Source organism: Cetorhinus maximus, chromosome 22, assembly GCF_964194155.1.
Source record: "Cetorhinus maximus chromosome 22, sCetMax3.hap1.1, whole genome shotgun sequence".
NCBI classification, from domain to species: domain Eukaryota; kingdom Metazoa; phylum Chordata; class Chondrichthyes; order Lamniformes; family Cetorhinidae; genus Cetorhinus; species Cetorhinus maximus.
In genome coordinates, this window is record NC_135900.1 from 48505271 (window position 1) to 48529001 (window position 23731).

Consider the following 23731-nt stretch of genomic DNA (forward strand, 5'->3'; position numbering starts at 1 on the left):
GAGCATGGTGGTCCTCCGTGTGAGGAGTGGCCCTTCATGGTCCGGAGAGCGAACGCCTGCTGGTGAAACTAAAAGGGGGAAGAAGGACATGTCATTAATTAAAGTCATCACACTGTCACTGTGCATGCCAGGCACCCTGGTGAGACAACGGAGATCTGCATCATGGTGCCCTCGTCTTTCAATGATTAATGGGGACGCCAGGTTTGAGGCTCACATCAATGAAGAGATTACACTAGAATGATTGCACAAGCCAAAATTCTCACCTAAGTGCTCTGCACTCTTACCTTCACCTGAAACCCCAGCCTCATGGCGGTTGCTTGATCGAGGCGCATGGCGCCTCTCAAGCTCCAAGGCCTCTTGCTCATACCGGAAGAGGATGAGGAGGTGTTGGAGTCCTCCGCCAGTCTGCGACCTCTCAATATTGTTATGGGATGTCTTCTCCTGAAAGGACAGAGGAGCATTGATTAGTCCACTCTCTACCTGCTGCGCCATTGCTGCCTGGCCAACCCCACCTGAGGAGCACCTTGCAGGGCACATCAGGGTCACGGCCCTCGAGCCACAAGGCACTCTGTTCAAGCAGCCAGGGCTCAGCTCTTTGGCCAGCGCCAACGTGACTGACAGTTGGCACTTAGACTCTGAAATACCTGATCTCCATGGAGGGATGACCAGTCCAAAACAATTCAACACATTTACCCATGCCAACACAGAACTCACCCTTGCTGAGTGCAGCAGGTCATTGAAGCACTTCCGGCGCTGCACCCAGCAGCGACACACCACACCAGTGCTAAAAGCAGCTTGTCACTGGCCAGGAAGGGCTGAACGGGGGGCAGGGGCCTGTTGGCCACCGGTTCCAATGGCAACCTGGTGACCGGTTTAAAAGCGGCCCAGGCAGCCCCAGAAAGGCTGCCAGGAAAGGATGTCTGTCTGCCGTTGTAAAGATGGACTCGAGTGCAACAGGTCGGGTGGGCACTCGGCCCCCTGTTTTTCCAATGAGTGCCTCGCTGCCCCCCCCTGGAGGAGGTGGCTGCCAGAAGGGACATCCTTGTCCCCAGAGATGGGAGGAAGAGGCCACCGCACCTCACAAAGACGCATGAGAGAAGGTAGCATCCCAGGTGAGCAGCATGGTTCTGTGAAAGGGAAACCATGTTTGGCCAATTTATTAGAGTTCTTTGAAGGAGTAACATGTGCTATGGATAATGGGGAGCCTGTAGATATCATGTACTTGGATTTCCAGAAGGCATTTGACAAGGTGCTGTATCAAAGGTTATTGCGGAAAATAGAAGCTCATGGTGTAGGGAGTATCATATTAGCCTGGATAGAGGATAGGCTGGCTGACAGAAAACAGAGTATGCACAAATGGGTCTTTGTCTGATTGGCAGGATATGACAAGTGAAGTCCTGCAGGAGACTGTGCTGGGGTCTCAACTTTTTACAATTTACATCAATGACTTAGATGAGGGGAACGAAGGCATGGTAGCTAAATTTGCGGACAACACAAAGATACGTAGGAAAGTATTTTGTGAAGAAGACATAAGGATTTGCAGACGTACATAGATAAGTTGAGTGAGTGGGCAAAACCTGGCAGATGGAGTATAATATGGGAAAATGTGAAGTTGTTCACTTTGGCAGGAAGAATAAAAAAGCAGGGCATGACTTAAATGGAGAACAACTGGAGAATTATGAAGTGCAGGGGTATCTAGATGTTCTCGTGCATGAGTCACAGAAGTTAGTATGTTAGTACAGCATGTAATCAAGAAAGCTATTGGAGTGCTATTCTTTATTCCAAGACGAATTGAACATAAAAGTAAGGTTGTCATGCTTCAGTTATACAGGGCACTGGTGAGACCGTATTTCGAATACTGTGTGCAGTTTTGGTCTCCTTATTAAAGGAAGGATGTAAATGCATCAGTGGCAGTTCAGAGGAGGGTTATTAGATTGAGACCTGGAATGGGCGGGTAGTCTTATGAGGATTGGCTGGACAGGCTCGGCTTGTTTCCACTGGAGTTTAGAAGAGTGAGTGATGACTTGATTGATTTAGAGAAGACCCTGAATGATCTTGACAAGGTGGGCGTGGAAAGGATGTTTCCTCTTGTGGGTGAGTCCAGAACTAGGGGGCACTATTTTTAAATTAGGGGCCACCCTTATAGGACAGAGATGAGGAGATTTTTTTCTCTCAGAGGGTTGTGTGATTTTGTAACTCTCTGCCTCCGAAGGCAGTGGAAGTGAGGTCACTGAATATTTTTAAGGCAGACGTAGATAGATTCAGTTCTGTTGAAGGGTCATGTTGGACTCGAAACGTCAACTCTTTTCTTCTCCACCGATGCTGCCAGACCTGCTGAGTTTTGCCAGGTAATTCTGTTTTTGTGTTGTAGATAGATTCTTGTTAGGCAAAGGATTCAAGGTTATTGTGGGTAGATGGGAATGTAGAACTCGAAACACAAACAGATCAGCCATGATCTTACTGAATGGCAGAGCAGGCCCGAAGGACCAAATGGCCTATTTCTGCTCCTATTTTGTATGTTCCAAGTATTACTGTCAGTGCTCTCTTGGGTCAGACCTATTTTTGGATTGTTCCCAAGTCTAAACTGATTGTATTGTTTGCATAATGCCTGTGGCCAATAGCATGATTTGATATTAGGACAGATGACCAAATAGCTTGGTCAATGAAGTAGATTTTCAGGAGCAAGTTTAAGGAAGAATGAGAGGTAGAAATGTTTAAGGAGAAAATTCCAGAGCTTAGGGCTTTGGCAGGTGAAGGCATGGCCACTAATTGTGGAACCATTGAAATCGAGGATACTCAAGAGGCTAGAATTAGAAAAACACAGATACTGTGGAGGACTGTGGGGCTGAAGGAGAATGCAAAGATAGGGAGGAGCGAGGCCTTGGAGGGATTTGAGAATTAAGATGAGAATTTTAAAATCGAGGTATTGCTTAATTGGGAAGCAGTGTATGTCAGCAAGCACAGCGGTGGTGGGTGAATGGAACTTGGCATGAGTAAGGACACAGGCAGCAGCTTGATGGTGGTGGTCTGGAACTCACTCCCTGAAAGAGTGATAGATACAGACGCTCTCATCACACTTAAACGTAACCTACAGGTCTATAGATCAAAAACTGGAAAGTTGGATTAGGCAGATTCTATTTTCATCAACACAGGTGCAATGGGCTGAGTGGTCCCTTTCTGTGCCACAAATTTTCTGTATTTCAGTTTTGGATGACCTCAAGTTTATGGGAGAGTCAGATGCGGTTGGCCATCCAGTAGCATTCTGGAATGATCAAGCTGGAGGCAACAAAGGCATGGATGAGGGTTTCAGCAGGAGATGAACTAAGACAGGGATGGAGTTGTACGATGGTACTGGTGGTCTTAATGATGGCGCAGACATGTGATCAGACACTCTTTTCATGGTCAAATGTGACACCAAGGGCAGGATTTGGCATTTGAGTTGGGACCCTAATGTCATGTCTAATGTGAGTCCTGACCGCACACTGTGTTGGGAACAGTCACCCGACATCAATTTTGCCTTGATTGGCCAATTAGCGGCCAGATGGAATGAATGTTTGTTGTCCAATTAAGGACAGTGGCCAGGCTCTCAAAGCTGGAGAGCCAATAGCCGACATTCCTGCACAGAAGGAGCTGCATTCTGCTGTCTTGAGGTACTTACTGTGCATTTTTAAAAGATTTAATGGCCACAGCTGCCGGAATACCATAGTGGAGGTGCTGTGGCCAGATGGGTGGGAGGGCCTCAAAGGCTTCATAGAGCACTGGTCCCCCGGACTGCCACCGCTCTGCTATTCCATGCAGCTGGTATGCTTCTGATGCCATAGGAGTCCTGCAGGCCAACTGGAAAATTCCAGTCAGCCTCTAAACAATGGCCTTAATTGACCTGTTAATTACCCTAACTGCTATGGGTCACGAGTTAAGGTAATTAACAGGCCACTCCAGTCAGCGAAGCAAAATTAAAGCCCACCCACCTCGGCTCCCACCCCCGTTGGCCCACAAAAATCAATTAAAACAAAAAATATTGGATATGCTCAGCAGGTCTTGCAGCAGCAGTGAAACAGAGTCCCTGTCGGGATGACAGGACCATTTTCAGGTCAGGAACCCTAATCACTGATCTGCACACTCAGCCATTGCACCTTCCCAGAGCAAACTAATTATCATCCCACCTTCGAGCTCCCCAACCAACCAGGGAGGATGGAGAGATGATGCATCTGTTCTGTCAAAGGAAGGGTTTCTAATTAAAGGAACCACAGCATGGATTACCAGGGCTCAACAGCACTGTAGCAACCACAGGAATGGAGTTGAGACCTGGGAAGGCTGCTCCCCTCATCTCTCCCTTTTACCTGGAGGCCCTGTTGCAGGATTGAGGGGCTGCAGTGAGGTGATCTTTCCAAAGGATGGGAGGAAGAGGACAACCTCTCCAAGCAAACACGTGTGAATGCAAGTGACTGAGAAAGCTAGCAGGAGAAGTATGTTCCCTCCAACCAAGGATATATCCTTGAGGAACACAGAGGTGGTGGTGCAGGAGTGGGAAGAGAAGAGATAAAGTATTGCTGAGAAAAGGAGACATGCTGTCGAAGCATTTCGTTTACGCTCATCAGGATAGGTGCAAGAATGCCAAATTTCAAAGGGAGTAACAATTTATACTGCTTGAGAATAAGGTGCAGATTGTTTGGCAAGTTGCTCCTGATTGGTCGAGGCATTGCCATAGAGAATGTACCAGAGAACTACTGTCCCCAGGCTTCTGATTAATTCAAAAAAGGCACAATGCCTGGACATGATCTGTTTGCCTGCAGAGGACAGGTCCCTGTATATGAATATATGTAGCTTCGAGGAAGCATAAATGAGACACATTGTGAGCCTGACTGATAATCTTAAACTTGAGTGGACCTACATTATATAAGTCCAATGCATGCCAGTTCTTAATGCATCTTTTATTTGCATAAATTAAAATCATAGTGCACGTCCAGCAGACACATTAAAAGTTACTTATGTCGTAATAAGCAGATTATGACATCATTGGCATATTAAAATGAAACACTTGCCTTTGTTTGTTAAGTTCTTATAAGGTTTGCCCAGATGTTCTGGAGTAATGTCAAAGAATCCAGAAGGTGAACCAGAAAACTTGCCCTAGAATTTCCAAAATTGTACTTTATAAAGATTTTGATTATTCTAAATTAGTTTCAGTTTAACAGTTATCAGATATACTCTACACATCAGTGGAAATGATTCAGTGATAATATCTATGGTTACTGCTGGTGTTTGCTGATCAAAACAGAGCAGAGCACAGAGCATAGCAAGATGAAAAATAATAATGCAGTGATGCCTGAGTGAAATTGAACTAGTTCATGTCCAAACTGTGTCGAGAATGCCCTAACTCATTTCACTTAGGCTCTTTACAGTCAGCAAACAGAGAAGGCATCTGCCAAAAAATTTAAAATAAAAAATGCTTTAAAAAATCTCAAACAACAATTAAAATTGGAAGGAATGAGACTTCTCTTTTAATAGTCACTTGACAGTGCCAAAGAAATTGACTAGTAGTAATTAACACTTGTCATTAAAAGGGTACTTGGATGGAAATCAATACATCCTCATATAAAGTTGCGAGTTTCGTTCATATCTATTGTTCAAGTACAAAAACTTAACACCGTGCAATGTATTTGAATGAAAAGTCAGGAAAAGATGCTCTCTTTTGAAGTAGCTGTGCAATATATGCATAAATAATGGTGATTTTATGGTTAACATCAAAGTTACAGTATTTGTACAGTAAATTCTGGGTCATACGCGCCAACTTGTGCTGAATTCTGGGCAAGTTTATACTGTCAACTCACACCCATTAGGTTACCACTGGATGGCACTTCCCTAAATTAATTTCATTTAGATCCTTATAGTCAGCAAGTAGAGGAAACATCCATACTAGCAGCCTAACCTGAGGGGAATTATTCTTCTTGGGACGTGAATATTGCTTGGCAAGGCCAGAAATTATTCCCTATTCCTAACTGCCCTTGAGCAGGTGGTCGAGCCACCTTCTCAAACCACTGCAATCCATCTGGTGTAGGGAGTGAGTTCCAAGATTTTGACCCAGCAACAGTGAAGGAACAATGATGTAGAGTGGTATTTTACACAAAGGTGGTCACCCCAACCCCTGTCTTAAAAATAGGAGGCAAGCCCATCTCCGCTTGGCCGGAAACCCTGAGACAATTTTACATCAGGCTCAGGGTGAGACTTCCACCCACATCTGAGAGGAAGTCCTGCCTCCAAGAACTGTCAGCCAATCAAATGGTTGGCAGCTCTTTGGTCCTAGTAGCCCCACCAAGATCACTGGTCACTGCTTAGACTGCATCCAGTCCCCAACAATAATCATCAGTGGAACTGGACAACCAGGTAAGTGGAAGGGTGGGGGGAAGGGGGTTGCTTTCATCGGAGCAGTCTGGCAGACAAGAGTCCAGGTTCTGGAGGGTGGGGTTGTGAAACTCGCAGGGGGGAGTACCACGGGGGGTGGGTGGGGGGGGGAACCTCCATAAGCTACCGGGTTCCAGTACAGGAGGGATACCCCATAGCCTCCAATACCTAGCGGTCTGGCAAGGTGGCCCGGAAAACCCTGCCCCCACCTGTCCCCAGCCTGCCACTGGTACAGCACAAGCGATGCTGGGAGGAAGACCTGACGTGGCCATTAATTGCCAAAATACCAGCAGAGGTGGGTAGGGGAAGGGCACAGCATCCCAGCCATGCCACATGATTTTATGCCTTCCTTCACTGGCCAGCCTGTTCCTAAGTTGGAGGTGGGGTGAACATTAAACTCCGCCCATAGTCCCAAGTCAGATGGTGTGTGACTTGGAAGGGAACTCAGAGGTATTGGTGTTCCCATGCATCTGCTAGATAGTTGAGGTCTCAGGTTTTTAAGGTGATGTCAAAGGAGCCTTGGCAAGTTTCTTCATCTTGTAAATGGTATACACTGTGGCTACCGTATACTGGCGATAGAGGGATATAATCTTTAAGTTAATGAATGGGGTGCTGATCAGGCAAACTGCTTTGTCTTGGATGGTGTGAAGTTTCTTCAGTGTTGTTGGAGTTACACTTAACTAGGCAAATGGAAAATATTCCATCGCACTCCTGAATTGTGTCTTATAAATGCTGCGCAGGCTTTAGGGAGCGAGTTACTTGCCGCAGAATTCCCAGCATCTGATCTGCTCTCGCAGCTACATTACTTATATGGCTGGTCCGGTTCAGTTTCTGGTCAGTAATAACCCCCAGGATGGTGATGGTGAGTATTCAGCAATGAAAATTCCATTGACTGTCAAAGGGAGATGGTTAGATTCTTTCTTGCTGGACATGGTCATTGCCTGGCAGTTGTGTGGCACAAATGTCATTTGTTATTTATTAGCCCAAGCCTGAATATTGTCCAGGTCTTGTTGCATGCAGGCTGCTGCTGCATGGTATTCAAGCATTCTGCAGCACACAATCCCTGTCTGTAACGTTTCAATTTCTGCCTTCTGCTAACTTTCGCATGAATATTTTCTCCTGGTTCTATTGGTTCACTTATGACCAGCTACATACATCTTTCCCCAGCTCAGAAGTTGGCCAGCAGCCTTTTCCTATGAGGTAGTAGGTTGACTATCTCAGATATTTTTTCTATCAAGAGTAAAACATCTTGCCAATGCTTGTGTGAACAAGTAACAAAGAGAATACTTGCCCCATCACCTGCACAAAACACAGCGTCAGTGCCACTCACTTACTGAATCATCAGGATTTCTCCCACCATCCCTCCCCCAAAGTGTGGATTCTTTCTTTTACCCTGTGAATTGTAATTCAAAATCATTCCAGAAAAAGAAGCAATTAGTTTCTTTGAACTAAGGTTAATTATTTAATCTTTTTTCTTCAGCTGTTGGCGTACAAATTAATCTCTCATTACTGCGGCGGAAATTCTGGAAGGCTACACGACAGGTAAAAAAATTAACTTTTAGCAGATAAGCGACTCCTCAAGTTATTTCACACGAGTTTTTTTTTACTTACTTTCCTCCCTGTCCTGGATGCTGCCCTAAGCTCATTTTCATCTAAATCCATTCAGTTGTCAGGGAGAGGATATTTTTTATTTAATTTGTGGCTCAGGCATTACTTTGGTTGCCTATGTTTCACTAAGTTCCATTGATACTTCCTGTTCAGATATGTGAAATCAAGAAAATGCCCTAGAATTCCAGTTAATTTTTATTAACAATCATGAGTAAATTTATGGAAAGAACACACTTGATGGGGAGTAGATTTTTCTCATTTTGTACTGTTTTATATATCCACAAAGGTCATGAGATAGCAAAGCTTCAAGTAACATAGGAACAACCACAGAGTTAAACAACACTGTATACTGCCTTTACGGTACCAGCCCATATTGGGCTTTTGTTCTTAGTATTCATTACATTCAGACCACCAGAACCAGTTAAAGAAAGCAAAAATAAAAAACATTTAACAACTGTACATATATTTCGGCAGAGTCTGAATTTTTAAACAGACTTGCATACATTTGTTAGATAAATACATCTTCAGGTGAAGTTGTGGGACAGGGAGTGGGTTGTTCCATGCATGACATAATGATCATGCATATGTAATCCTTGTAATTACAGTATTTATTTTAGAACATTTTCACATTTCAATCGTGGATTTTTACACCAAAAACTTGAAATTATTCCATGATGTATTATTAGCTCCACACATTAGTTTGAAATTCCTGGTTTACAAAGCCTAATAACTCCTTGTTCGCAATGCGTACCACATTGGTATGATAGAGAGCCACATACCCAAGTTTGCCAATGACAAAAAAGATTGGTAGAATAGTAAGTTACGTAGAGAGGAGCATGACATTGCAAAGAGTCATTGATGGATTAAGTGAGTGGGCAAAACTGTGACAGATAGATTTCAATGCAGGTAAGTGTGAGGTCATCCATTTTGAGCCAAACAAGGATAGATTTGAATGTTTTTGGTGAAAAGCTAGGAACAGTGAAAGCCCAGAGAGAGTTAGGAGTCCTTGTACACAGATCACTAAATGTACAGGTCGAGTATCCTTTATCCGTAACCCTTGAGGCCAATTGCATTTCAGTATTCAGATATTTTCGGTTTTTGGATCCACTGTATAAATGGTAGGCCTAGGCCTATTTACATTACAATAGCCTAAGCTTAGGCTAGCAAAAATCTACAAACACCAGGTTGTTTGCCGACTCTCACACACCCTACTTCTTACCTGTTAACACTTATTACATCTGTAATATAATATTACATTCTTTTATTAACATGCAAATTAACTGCATAGCAGTTCAAAAAAAGCTTGGTTTTTGGATGTGTTCTGTTTTCGGATGTACAGATAAAGTATACACGACCTGTAGTAATCAGGAACAAAAACCATAATCAAAAAGGCTAATCAAATGTTAACTTTTATACCTAGAAGGTGAGAATATAGAGGAAAACGTTTTGCTGCAACTATACAGAGCCCTGGTTAGACCATATATGGAGTACTGCATATATGTCTGGGCACCAGAACATTACCAGAGCTCGAAAGATAAAACTTTGAGATGAGATTACATAAACTAAGCTCCTTTCCTGGAACACAGAAGATTGAAAGGTGTTTTGATTGAAGTTTTTAGGATTATGAAAAGAATTGATGGGGGCCCAGATTTTTGCCATGATGGAGAGCCTCTCCATCATGGCGAATAGAAAAACTGCCTAATAATTGTAAGTCCTACCCCCAAAAACGGCACTTCCCATTTTTGTCGGGGCAGGAATGGGGATGGAATATGTTTTGCACATGCATGTTTTATGGAGACAGCATTTAAATCAGACACTGCCTCCACTCTAGTACAATCCTGTTGCCGGCACGTCAGGATGGACCTCAGATGCCGGCATCATTATTACTGTCAAGAACTGCCTTCCTAATTTTATCAATCTTTTTGAGCTCTCTAGTATACAAAATCTTATCAAGTCATGTACAAGTGAAGGTAAATATATTCAAGAAGTACTCAAATGTGTTATATACAAGTGTAACCATAGTGCTGCGGGCAAGATGGTGCCCTTCCCTCTCGCACACTCCTACGAAGTGCCACCCCCACCAAACCCTATGTTGGAGAAGATGGAGCCAGGCTACCCACTTCTCTGTCTAAACAGCAATGAGGAGCATAGTGGCCTGCTTCGTCGTACAGGCACCCGTTGGGGACTCCTTCAGACTGCAGCTCTGCATCTCTGCAATGGCAACCATGGTTACTGGCACATGTGCAGCAAATGAATTCTCTGGCAGAGGTGCTGGGGAGGTAGAGGAAGATGAGGGCGCTGAGAAGGTCTCGATACCTTCATCCTCCTCAGTGATCTGCACAGCCCTGGGTTGGCTTTTAGGTTTGGTTGGTGGGGCTGGCTGTTGGTGTGCAGCAGTCGTCCATTCCAGCAACCTCTGTGCCAAAGTGTGACTGTCCTGTTAAGGGTACTCAGCTCTTCATGTATTGCATGGATGTCAGTGCTCATACTCTGAGCAGGCTGATCCAGGTGACTGAGGGAGTGTTGCTTTTTTTTAACTATTTCCTGGCTGAGGCGCTGCTCTTGCATCCATTCTGAGTGTTGCTGCATGCGTCTCTCCATGAGGTTAGCTAATCTCCCATGATCAGAGCTCATGCGGTTGAATGCCCAGGACAATGTGGAGCTCATGGCAGTAATGGACTCCTCCATTTGCAACCTAAGAGCTCACACTGCCTCAGGAAACTCTGCCATATGTCCCCACATCTGCTGCTGATTATCCATACAGCCCCAAAAGATGACACTTGAAGTTTCACGTTCCTGTCCACTGGAGCATCATCATGACTTTCATCCCTCCTCCGAGGTGGACTGTGCACAGATGTCTCTGACCCTGACACCTCCTCCTGCACACGGGTGTGGTGCCCTGCTGCACCAACACTTCAAGCGCACTACATCCCTCTAAGGTGCTTGTATCTGAGTTGACGGTGTGTGGGCTAGTCAGATGTGATGCTGCCTCCTTAGACATCTTTTCCTCACCTTGATTCCCGAGGAATGATCTGGTCCTATGGGGTGAGGGTGAGGGGGCAGGGCTGGGACCTGTGTGAGGCACAAAAGGATGCTCTGATGCATGCCATTGCCTTAACCATGTTCGTGCTGCCCACATGACATAACCCCATCATTGCACTCCCTCTCATGCCAACATCCCACTGTGCTCATGAAGGACAGCATGACCTCTGTCATTACCACCATGGTCCAAGATGATTTCAACACCACCTTTTTCACCTAATGACGATTCACCATCACCAGCAGACAGCTGTTCAGGCAACCTGGCACTCTCCATGGCCATCTGTTCCACCGGTCAGATGCATCTCAGCCAGGCTCACCCACCCCAGTCTGGACCATTTCCAAGGCGTTCATAACCATTTTTGCCTGCTTACCCATATAAGTCTCAATGTTGTAGCAAGGGTATGTGCCATGTCTTGCACCTTAGCTGCAGCATGCAGATATGACCATTCTTTAGGACCTCTGTGTGGATGAGGCAAGCTACTTACCTTGCTTGAATGCATCAGGTCACTGAACCTTTTCCTGTACTGAATCCATGAGCGCTGATACACCCACCACAGTCACAATTTGAATTCAAGCCTTTAGTAGCTGCCAGTGGATAACGCTGGCTAGCAGGGTAGGTGACTGGTTTCCTCTTCTGGACTTCTTCCACCAAAATGTGAAGGTGCTGGTCAGAAAATCACAGGGCAGCTGGACCCATCCCTTCCCTCGCATCTCCTCTGTGTGACATTCTATGAATAAAGATGGAAGGTGAAAAGGGTTGTGAGCCATTCAGATTACAGTGCTCTCATTCACTTTTGGGTGCTTACATTCACTAACCATTTTCAACTAATCATCAGTGATTACTGGTGAGGTTTGGTGGAGAAAATGGCTCTGTGCAAATGCTTGCTGCCATATTGCAGCTGTGATTCCAAGATAGCATGCTGTGCTCCGTGACCACTAACAGCCCTACTGGTCTCCCCCATCTTAGTCACACCGTTATGCTGTGACAGCGGGCAGCTGTGAGGGACATGGTCAAGGGTCAGCAGTGTGTGTGCATCCTGATAGATAGGTGGCAGGAGGGAAATTGGATGGGATAATGAGCATGGCACTGTTCATCATTCATCCACCCACTGAGTCTTTGCAGCTAACTATATAACTGCATAACATCTTTAACAGGTAGTGGTGGCAAAACAATGCCATCTGCATGGCTATGCCTTGAGCATTCACTCCATGCTTTCAATGGTTCAGCACAGGCAGCAACAATGACAATTCCTTCATAGGGAAAGCCCATGATAGGCCATTCGTTCCAGGGTCAGCTAAATGTTGGACAAAATTTACAGCTTTGAAACTCACCTGCCGAGGCAATGACCTCTCCTCCGTGGCACAGAGACTTCACCATTCACACAGAATCACAGAATCTCAGTGCAGAAGAGGCCCTTCGAGTCTGCACCGACACATGAGAAACACCTAACATACCTACCTAATCCCATTTACCAGCACTTGGCCCATAGCCTTGAATGTTATGATGAGTCATGTCCTCATCCAGGTACTTTTTAAAGGATGTGAGGCAACCCACCTCCACCATCCTCCCAGGCAGTGCATTCCAGACCGTCACCACCCTTTGGGTAAAAAGGTTTTTCCTCACATCCCCCCTAAACCTCCTGCCCCTCACCTTAAACTTATGCCACCTTGTGACTGACCCTTCAAGTAAGGGGAACAGCTGCTCCCTATCCACCCTGTCCATGCCCCTCATAATCTTGTACACCTCAATCAGGTCGCCCCTCAGTCTTCTCTGCTCCAATGAAAACAACCCAAGTCTATCCAACTTCTCTTCATAACTTAAATGTTTCATCCCAGGCAATATCCTGGTGAATCTCCTCTGCACCCCGTCCAGTGCAATCACATCCTTCCTATAATGTGGCGACCAGAACTGCACACAGTACTCCAGCTGTGGCCTCACTAAGGTTCTATACAACTCCAACATGACCTCCCTACTTTTGTATTCTATGCCTCAATTGATAAAGGCAAGTGTCCCATATGCCTTTTTCACCACCCTACTAACACGCCCCTCTGCCTTCAGAGATCTATGGACACACATGCCAAGGTCCTTTTGTTCCTCAGAACTTCCTAGTGTCATGCCGTTCGTTGAATACTTCCTTGTCAAATTACTCCTTCCAAAGTGTATCACCTCACACTTTTCGGGTTAAATTCCATCTGCCAGTTATCTGCCCATTTGACCATCCCGTCTATATCTTCCTGTAGCCCAAGACACTCAACCTCACTGTTAACCACCCGGCCAATCTTTGTGTCATCCACATTGACCATTGACGAACAATCTCTCAAATGGGCATTTCTGAAGGCCCGCTTTTCACCTGCGCCCAAGTCACCCAACCATTGGGCCCACTCTCACCCCTCACTATTTCCAGGGTCACCCGCACCGACTGCTAATTTAGCCTGACACCCACCTCCGGCCGATCGGAAAAATCCAAAGCTTGGGCAGCTATTTTCAAAGGTTGGGTTTGCAGAGCCAGAAATTCTCACATCTCTGCAAACTCAACCCAGAACCGAAAATCTGAGCCAGGGTAGATAGAGAGAAACTTTTGCCCACTGTTGGGGTATCTAGGATAAGGGGACATAACCTTAAATTCAGAGGCAGATCATTTATGAGCAAAGTTCAGGAGTACTTCTTAACACAAAATTATCTTCCACAAAAAGAAGTAGATGCTAGCTAAATTAATAATTTTAAATGTAAGATTGATAGATTTTTGCTCGCCAAGGTTATTAAAGGATATGGAGCCAAGGTTAGCGAATAGAGAAAGGATACAGATCAACCATGATCTCACTGAATGGTGGAACAGTCTTGAGGGGCTGAATAACCAACTCCTGTTCCTATTAAATTCCTTGCTCAAAATGCTTAACATATTGGCAGGAGTTACCTGCTCTGCTATGTTAAGATGTATTAACTGTTTATTTCAAACAGGCTAAATAAGGAAGAATTTAATACTCATGTGCTTAATGTTCATTCTTTTATATCTCAAATAATACTTTCAAGGTCTAACTCAGTGAAATTTTCATAAACCCTCAAGTAGCCCAATTAAATTTCTGTTTTGTACACTTTCCTTCTAAATATAAGACTACTTTTAAGAGAGAAAGAAAACTGTTTTTTTAAAGAAAAGAAAGGTAATAGAGGTCCTTATTAAGACATGTAGTGCATTAGCTTTTGAAACCAAGTTGTTTCCATGGGAACAGGCACTGGTAATTTGATGCAGTTTTGTGCATGAGTTAATAAGGTTGATCCTGTGATCTGCAGCAATGACTACAGTGCTGCAGAGTAGGAGTTTCTCTCCTCAGGCATAAAAGCAAACATCATGACAGAAATATACATGGCGTCAAAAGCCAGCTTTTAGCCACATTTATTCCTTGGGGGTACCTCAGTTTTTTAATTGCAGAACCCACCCACAAAAAAGGCCAGCAATGTCCAATTTTGCATCCTCCTCCCCAAATCTCACAAAATTAGGGAAAACTTACAAGTAGCCAAAATAACATCTTTCCCCTCAGAGGTTGCTGTCTCAGCTTTTGTTCACATCAGTAAGCCTACACACGAACACAGACACAGACATGCACACACACAGACGCGCACACAAACAAACACACACACACACAAACACACACACACCACAGCCTAAAAATTGTGTGAGCCTATTCTTGGGTGGGTGGGTGGTGTGGCCCAAGGCAACCCCAATATTGTGCCTCAGACCTCATTATAATGAAGCCAGCGATGTGCAACAGCCTGCCAGTGAAGAGGAAGACAAGGTTTGGCTGCTGATTGTGCCATGGCAGCCCTCAGTCATGGGTCCATGGGGAACCATGGATGGAATCTTAGCGCTTTAACTTTGAGTGGAGCATCAGAACCATTTTGGGTCAGGAACCTTAACATAGGAAGAGCAGGCCTTCCAGTTGCTGGAAGGTGACCAATTAAAAGCCTGCCTCTGAGCTCTCTGACCAATTAAAAAGGCCGTGTAGGATAATGTAGCTATTTTGTCAGAGGAAGAATTTCTGTTTAAAAGGATCACGTCATGTTGCAGAAAAGCTCATCAGAAGTTGGATTTTTAAGGCTTCCCAAATGATAGAAAAGGAGGGTAGACTGGGCAGGCTGACGCTCAGGTTTCCCATTCTTACCAGAAGGCCCAACTGTGGGAGCTGCGGGGCTGCAGTGAGGTGAGCTCTCCTCAGGACAGAAGGAAAAGGACAACTCTCCAACCAAGCAAGGGTGGATGGAAGTGGCCAAGGATTGAGCAGCAATGTGTATCCTCTCCTACCTGAGGACTGTGCATAAAGAGGACCCAGGATCTCAAGAAGGCATGACAGGTGAATGGTCTAACACCTTCAGGCACCAAGCCCCACACTGAGTTGCCCAGCATGCCTCAATGCACCTTTCAGCTCCACTGATAGCTCTCTCTGCAGGCACCTCAGAGCCCCACCTGAGCAGCCAACACACTCGCTCAGCCTCACCCTATTGCCCTCTTACACCCATACCTCACAGGCAGCATACATGCCTTCAATCCTCTGCACACAAGCTGTTATGATCACTCATATGTCTTTGCTTTCTCTCCTTGCAGGAGAAGAGAGCACACAACTTGGTGAGGGGTAGCGACGTAGGGTTTTGGGAGGCAGGGGGGTGTGGGTGTTCAGGTGCAGGCCACTGACATGATCCACTGGAAAGACTGCCTTACACTGTGAGAATCTTGATGTCAGCAGCAAACTGCCATCAGAGCCTGGTCCTCCTGAGGGACTGGTGTTCGCACATGTCAGGATAGCTGGTCTCCTCCCTTTAAACCCTCTGTTGGGAATCGTGCCTTCTTCCAGGTGGATTTCAGTGGTCATCTCTTCTGCCCTGCAGGGGAACAGTGTAGCTGCATAAGTTGCTCCCATGCCATTCTGAAGGCTGGCAGCAAGGAAGTGCAACTGAGGGTGGATCAGGTACTGGTCAGAGGAAGTGCCCTCCAGGCACCTGGCAATCACTTGTCACTCACTGATAACACTGTCTGATAGAAGGAATGCTTTGCAAAGCAGCCTCTCGCCTGGCCATATCATAAAGTATTAGATCTGGATTTTCAGTACCAAGGTGGGTGCGCTGGCTTGGGAAATTTTCCAGTTTGTCGCACTTGCCCGAGGGAAAATGGCGGGATCTTCATTCTGGAGGGAGTGGGTGTGTGCTGGAGTCGGGCCCACTGTCCCCGACGTAGATTGGAGGCAGCCACAGGGGGTGCCGAGGAGGGCTGGTTAAAAGGCCCACCTCAGTTCTCTGGGACTTTGTCCCAGCTGTGATGTTAAATATTAGGTCCTCTAGCCTTCCCCCTTCACACCCCTACAATCGCCCACCAACTCCCCATGCCCCATCCATGCCAATACATTCCAACACAAGCCTCCAACACACTCCTAATGGCCCTCATCCCTTTCATGGCAACCCATGCCCTCCATTCATCCCCATGGCCCCTTATAGCTCCTATGCTAACAGTGCCAACTCATGACCACCACTCATCCCCATGGCCCGTTATAGTCCCTATGCCAACTTAGTGCCAACTCATGCCAACCTTTCCTTCATGCCAATTCACCCCGTATCCACCATGAGCAGACCTCAGGAGCCATGATGAGATGAAATAAAATAAAGTTGTATGTATCGATTACAGACTTCACTATAATAAAAAACCTCTCATTCCTAAAAGCCCATTCAATGCATTTAAATCCCCTCAAGGACTTACTCCCTGATAAAAACAAACATTTGTAGTCATAACCCCCCATCAAAGACAGCTCATCATTTACTTACCTCTAGGATCTGTGAATCAAACTGTAAACCTACAGGACCCCACTGCGATAGTGACTGGTTTAGGAAGCAGTTAAGTAGTAATAATGGTAAATGATAGCATTTAGGGTTATGTCAACAAACATCTACTGAAACTGCAAGCACAGGTTCTTTTCAACTCATAGGCACAGGCAGGCTGTTTTTTCCAAAATTTAAAGGAATGGCCATTTAAATAACTTGACAGATTGACAGTTCCACAAACCTTTTCCACCCTTTATGAGCATTTATGTCTACTCTAAAAAATCATAACCTACAGATTATGGGACAGGGCCCTCACTGCAACAAAAAAGGGGTCTGTTTGGACTCAGCAATGAGCTTAAATGTCCCTGCTGCATTTGGGCTTCCCCCATGTGTGAGTCACATCCCACCCCCATTCCCCTAACAGTAAGAATAGGATCTGTCAAAAATGGAGGCGGGACTTCCAGATCCAGGTTCCCAGCACCATTTTGGATAAGCCATGGGGCTTCCATGACTCTGCGAAAATCTAGGCTATAGAATAATTTATGGCACAGAAGGAGGTCATTTGGTCTATCAAATCCATGTCTGCAGCTCTTCAGTGTAACCAGTCAAAGCCTACTTTTGTCAGTTTCACTCAGGCAGCCCTTCCTGTTGTAATTTGCCTTTAATGGATATATATATATGGGAGGCGGTGGCATTGTGGTATAATCACTGGACTAGTATTCCATAGGCCCAGAGTCATGCTCAGGGGACCTGGGTTCCAATCCCAGCACCGCAGATGTTGAAATTTGAATTGAATAAAAATCTGGAATTAAAAGTCTGCTGATGACCACGAAAACGTTGTTGCAAAAACACATTGGGTTCACTAACCTGGCCTACATGTGACTCCAGACCCACAGCAACATGGTTGACTTTTAAATGCCCTCTGAAAAAGGGCATTTAGGAGTGGGCAATAAATGTATGCATCACTGGAAGGAAAATGTGTCATGTGATGCAGTCTTAGTTTCACTTCTGCTTCGAGCAGAGCACACACACACAGCTCCAATACCTTCAAGCGTTATCCCTATGTATAACTGTTTTCCTGTGCCTAGTCTTAATAAATGAACCCACAACATGTTTACGATGAGCGATTGGTGCCTTGGGTCTTGTACAGTAAACAACCCCAAGGCATTATATTATTATAATAACACACTTCCCGCTGTGTTCTCACCTTCCCTAATCCGCTGGGTTGGAGACACAGAATGTGACTGCTGCACTTTTAGGAAAGAGGGAATTCATGTGTGAAATCCCTCTTAATTGTATAACAACTTTACTTGCTTTCCCGCCTCAGTCATGGGTGTTTTCCAACTTCACTCTTGACCAGCTTCAGTATAAGATGGAAGAGGCAGGAGCACATTGGGATACTGGCATTTTTTGCAATTTTCCCAACAGCCCTGCCTGCAAACCAACTCCACTGGCCTGGGAAAATCGATTCCTCTGAGTATGCAAGGGAGCATATGTTGATGCTTTGGTGTTTGTTGGGGACTGTCATGTTGTGTGTTGTAGCTGATAGATGTTAATGTATTTTGTATGATAAAGTGTGTTGAGGTATGTTGGGGTATCTTGGTTTGTGCTGACATTTATTGATGTTCAGTAAAGTGTATTGGTGTGTATTTTTGCATGAGCAGGTATGTTGGTGTAATAGAATATGCAGATTTATGTTGAAGTATACCAATGTGTTTGCCCTGATGTCTACAAACTGACTTAGCTTGTTTTCTTCTCCTTTCCTACTGCCTTGTATTTTTTCCTTTGCAGCCCAACGATACTGACGTAAGTAAACAGTATTGGTGAAACAAGTATGCATGAGGAGGAGCAGACCTACAGCCAGAGACAGCTATTACTGCACATCTATCTGTGTTGTTCATTAATATCAAGGAAGTTAGGACAACGCAAGCTAAATCACCATTACTTCACTGTCACTGGGCCAAACTCCTGGATCTCTTTTCCTAACAGCACTGTGGTTGTACGTACACCACTTGGACTGCAGCAGTTCAAAAATGCAGCCCACCACCGCCTTCTCCAGATAAGTTAGGATGGGCAACAGATGCTGGCCTTGCCAGCGATGCTCACACCCCATGAAAGAGTTTTTAAAAGCAAGAGGAAGTTGCATCCAGTGCCAAGGGGAGGGTGCAGGTCTACTGATGTATTATTAACAATTTAAAAAGTACATATGATCCCAAATTTGTCTTGACTTGCCAGAAACACATCTGTAACTGTCCAAACAGCTTTACAACAGACTGCTTCATCATCTCTTATCTAGAAAGGGATTTGAGGCTGAGAAGAAATTAACTAATTCTAAATTAGAATTAAAAAAATAAGAACAAATGCATTTTTGTTTGCTTTAATTCTATTTCATTTAATTTTGTCAACTTGTATCTTTTTAAAAAAAAACAAAGCAATACCTGTATTGTGTATCTCAGTATTCCCTTTTCAAGTAACGTTTCACCACAATGTTATGAAATTCAGATTTTTCAATTAAATTACTTTTTACCTAAAAATATACAATGCTGCACTCTCAGGGCTGAACATAACTCCCAAAAATAGGTGGGTTAGGGTTGTGTCAGAGGTTAAAATGAAAAAAAAAAACAAAAAAGAAACCAAACCCTCCTTAAACCTTCTTAAAGCTTGCAGTTTTGACAGAGGCAGGACGAGGGCTGAATAACCAACCCACTGGCCAGAAGTGGTTGATCATTTAAAATTATAATGAGACTGTGTGCTTTCATTTGGAAAGTCATTCTATTTTTATGCACTGGTGGCTGGGTTTCCCTGGGAAACTGGGCTGCCTAAAGAAGGCGTTTATGGGCCAGGAGAAGGAGTGCTTCCTCCAACACCACAAGCTTATCAGTAAACCCTACTTCCACCAGCAATCTTTCTGTTCTTCCCCAACCACCACCAGGCCTTCCCCATGCCATGATCGGCACCCCCGGAGCATCATCTGACCCTCCACCTACGATAAGGGAACCCCAGACCTCAATGGGACCTGCCCTCATGGTCAGGACCTCCCAGACCACCATCTAATACTCACCCATGATCGGCCCCCCTGGACCGCATTTGATTCCTCCCCACAATCGATGACTTCCTTTAACATCATGGGAGCTTTCCCTCATGATTGGGAAACCCCCTCCCCAAGTACCTTCGGGATTCTCCTCCCCACGATCATGAACCCCTTCCTGACAACATTTGGGCAGAATTTTACATCTCCCGGGCGGGCACGTGCCTGACCTGATCAGGCATAAAATAGTGCACGATGACATTGGGCAAGGGTCCCAACGTCATCGTGCACTTGCACAATATTTCAGTCGGCGTGTGTACGCGAGAGTTGGTAGCGCACCCGTCGACAATTAAGAGACCTATTAAGGCCATTTAAGTTTCAATTAATGTGGATTTTTCGTTGTCCATCCAACATTACGGTTGGCGGGTGGGTGAATTGGCAAGGCGGCCTTTGCATTTTTGAGGAAACCTTGTCCAAGGGCAGGATGAGGTTTCCGATATTAATTAAAACAAAAAATAAAAATTTTTGGGCAGAATTTTTAATATCTATATGTTCAGGTGAACAAGTCCTATGTGGGGACCTTTTTTTTTCAGAATTTCATAATCTTTATCTTTGGATTTAAAATTCTTCAGCTCTCTCCCTTCAGGGAGCTTTCATTCCGTGCTCCCCATTATCAGTGCTGACGTCATCACTCGCCCTCCTCCCGCCCCACCCAGCCAGCCAGCATGAAATCATGCTTGAGGGGCCGATTGCAGTGTCCCAGCCGTGTCCGGGCCCGCCCACTGCACCCCCCCAACAAACCGAAAATCCTGCCCTTGGACCTCATGCCCCTTGATCGTGACCAGCTGGATCACAATGGGACCCTCCTCTCGTGTTTGGGATTCCTCAGACTACCATTAGGGACTTCCCCCTTCCCCAAACTATATTCAGACAAACCCACCAACGATTGGAACCCCGAGGCCACTATGAGCAGGAACCCCTGGACCACTTTCAGAACCCCACCTCATGATCAGAGCCCCTTGGACGGCAATGCGACCCTCCCACAATTGGGACCCCTGATCACCATCTGACTGTCCCCATAATCAGGATCCCCAAACGATCATGGGACCTTCCATTGCATAATCATATTCTCTCCCAGCCCAGGTTCTCTCTCACTCCCCCAATATTGTTTGCCTCTGCAAAGAATGCTTCCCACCCAAAAGGCCTCCACCCTGTCCATCAGGCTTCCCGAAAGTAGGAACCTCACAGAAAACAGTTTAAAACAACTCTGCAGTTAAATTCTGCAGGACATTCAGGAAATCCATACTTCCGGGTTTCCCTCCCTCACAACAGATCCCCCTTTACAGAACTATCTCCAGGCAAAAAACCACACCTTAAAGTATAATGGGAAATTGCTAATTCTAAAATGACAATCCAAAAAATGTAACGGAGAAAATTGAATAAAAACATAATTAATTCAACTGCTATAAAGACTGTCAAATTGTTAAAAAAGAATGTTTTCACACAAAGGGGTTTGGCTTAAGACAATGATGTGGGCACAACTAAACTACTAAATTGGTCCCCTGATTAATTGAAATTAAATAGGCTGGTTTTTAGCTCTACTTGTGCTTGCTTAATGGGACAGTACAACTCCTAAAGGGGAGGTGTATTTTGACTACTGGCAAGTCACTGAAGATTGTAGATAATGTCAGGCAGAGAGGGAAAGAGTCATGCCTCATTTTGGTTACATTGATGTCATGAGCAAGTTGGCCAATTAAGAATCTTAATATTAATAAAATGGAAAATGGAATTCAATCCAGAGAAGTGTGAGTTAATGCATTTAGGCAGAGCAAACAAAGCAAGGGAATACACAATAAAAGGGAGGATATTGAGAAGGGTAGAGGAAGTGAGAGACTTAAAAGTAGGAATGTAATGCTGGAACTGTATAAAATGCTGGTTAGGCCACAGCTGGAATTTTGTGTGCAGTTCTGGTCGCCACATTGCAGGAAGGACATAATTGCTCTGGAGAGTACAGAAGAGATTTATAAGAATGTTGCCAGGGCTTGAAAATTGCAGCTATGAAGACAGATTGGATAGACTGGGGTTGTTTTCCTTGGAACAGAGGAGACTGAGGGGTGTCTGAAGTGAGGTAGCACAAAATTATGAGGGGCCTAGATAGAATAGACAGGAAAGACATGTTTTTCCATGGCGGAGAGTTCAATGTTCAATTACCAGGGGCACAGATTTAAGGTGATTGGTAGAAGAGTTAGAGGGTACTTTAGGAAAAACTTCTTCACCCAGATGGTGGTGGGTGTCTGGAATTCGCTGCCTAATTTGGTGGTGGAGGCAGAGACTTTCAACTCATTTAAAAGATACCTGGATCAGCATCTAAAGGGCTGTAACCTGCAAGGCTACAAACCAGGTATTGGAAGGTGGGATAAGAATGGGTGGTAGTTTATTTTATTTTTTTCTTTTTCAGCTGGCGCAGATACAATGGTCTGAATGGCCTCTTTCTGTGTCGTAACTTTTCTATAGTTCTAATTTATACCATATACTCAGGGGAGACGACGGTGTCGTGGTAATGCCATTGGGCGAGTAATTCAAAGGCCCAGGCTAATGATCTGGGGACATGGGTTCAAATTGTGCCATAGCAGCTGATGGCATTTGAAATCAGTTAATAAATCTGGAATTATAAAGCTAGTCTGATCCAGGGTGATCATAATAACTGTAACTGAACGTTGTAAAATCCCATCTGGTTCACTCATGTCCTTTAGGGAAGGAAATCTGCCGTCCTTACCTGGTTTGGCCTAAATGAGTCTCCAGATCCACAACAATACGATTGAATCTGAAATGGTCTAGCAAGCCACTTAGTTCAAGGGCAATTAGGGATGGGCAACAAGTGCTGGCCTTGCCAGCAATGCCCACATCTCATGAAAGAATAAAGAAAAAAACTGTTAAACATGTTTCATGAAAAGAGTACTTTTTTAATAGAAATTAGATCCCCTCTTAGATTTTCACTTCTCTTCATTTTCCAGTGCAGCAATATAGAAGGGAGATGTCCCATCAGCTGTGAAGATGATGTAAGTACCCATTAATCCATCTGTTGAGCTGAAAAAAAAGAACTCTTTAAATGAATTATAGAGAAATCACTGAAAACATTTCAAATAAATTAAAGCTTTTAATCTATCGTGCAGGCTTTGAATTGTTTCTTAATGGATAACAATGGATTCATTTTGATCTCCAAGAAAGAAGAAGAGGTAAGTGTTCTGTTAGGATGGGAGGGGGTGGGGGGGGATATATGATTTGAACATGGTGAGAGGGTGGTAGGATTGAAGAGGTGGATGTATGAAAAGAATGGACATGCTGGAAATGGCTGAAGTGGTATTCTTTGTGGAGGTGATTGATAGGAAGGATTTTGCTGATAACTATTCCTTCAATGAATTATTTCAGGGATTTAAGCTTTAGTAGATCTACATCACAGCTACTGTAACATGGGGATAAGATTTTCAGTATAAGTGATTCCACAAATGTATGCGAGTATGGAGCAGATCATTTTTATCATACATTTTACAAAAGAGTGGTTAGGTGTCAGTTGGAGTAAAGTGTAGAATTATGGGCACACATTATAGGAAAGATGTCAAGGCCTTGGAGAAGGTGCAGAGGAGGTTTACCAGGATAATATCTTTGATGGGTAAAACAGACTGTTTTGTGAATATTTGAATGGATGGGAGTTAACAAGTATTGAATGCAAGATTTTCCAATGTGCTGTGCATAAGGCTCCACCCACAGCGCAGGGCCTCAGAAAAGTTACCACTCATTGTACTTCTAATTGTGTCATGAATACAATGTTGTTAGGGCCAGATTTTTGCTAC

General features: G+C 44.6%; 1 protein-coding gene across 2 annotated transcripts in view; it reads left to right on the forward strand.

The window, feature by feature from the left end:
- The window catches only part of cacna2d4a (calcium channel, voltage-dependent, alpha 2/delta subunit 4a), a 718409-nt gene that overhangs the window by 552832 nt on the left and 141846 nt on the right, over nt 1-23731 (forward strand). For both annotated transcript variants that reach the window (XM_078568258.1, XM_078568257.1), the window contains exons 27-29: nt 7880-7941; nt 22895-22939; nt 23054-23116. In XM_078568258.1, coding sequence (XP_078424384.1) covers nt 7880-7941; nt 22895-22939; nt 23054-23116 — 170 coding nt within the window. The remainder of the gene's footprint in view (nt 1-7879; nt 7942-22894; nt 22940-23053; nt 23117-23731) is intronic.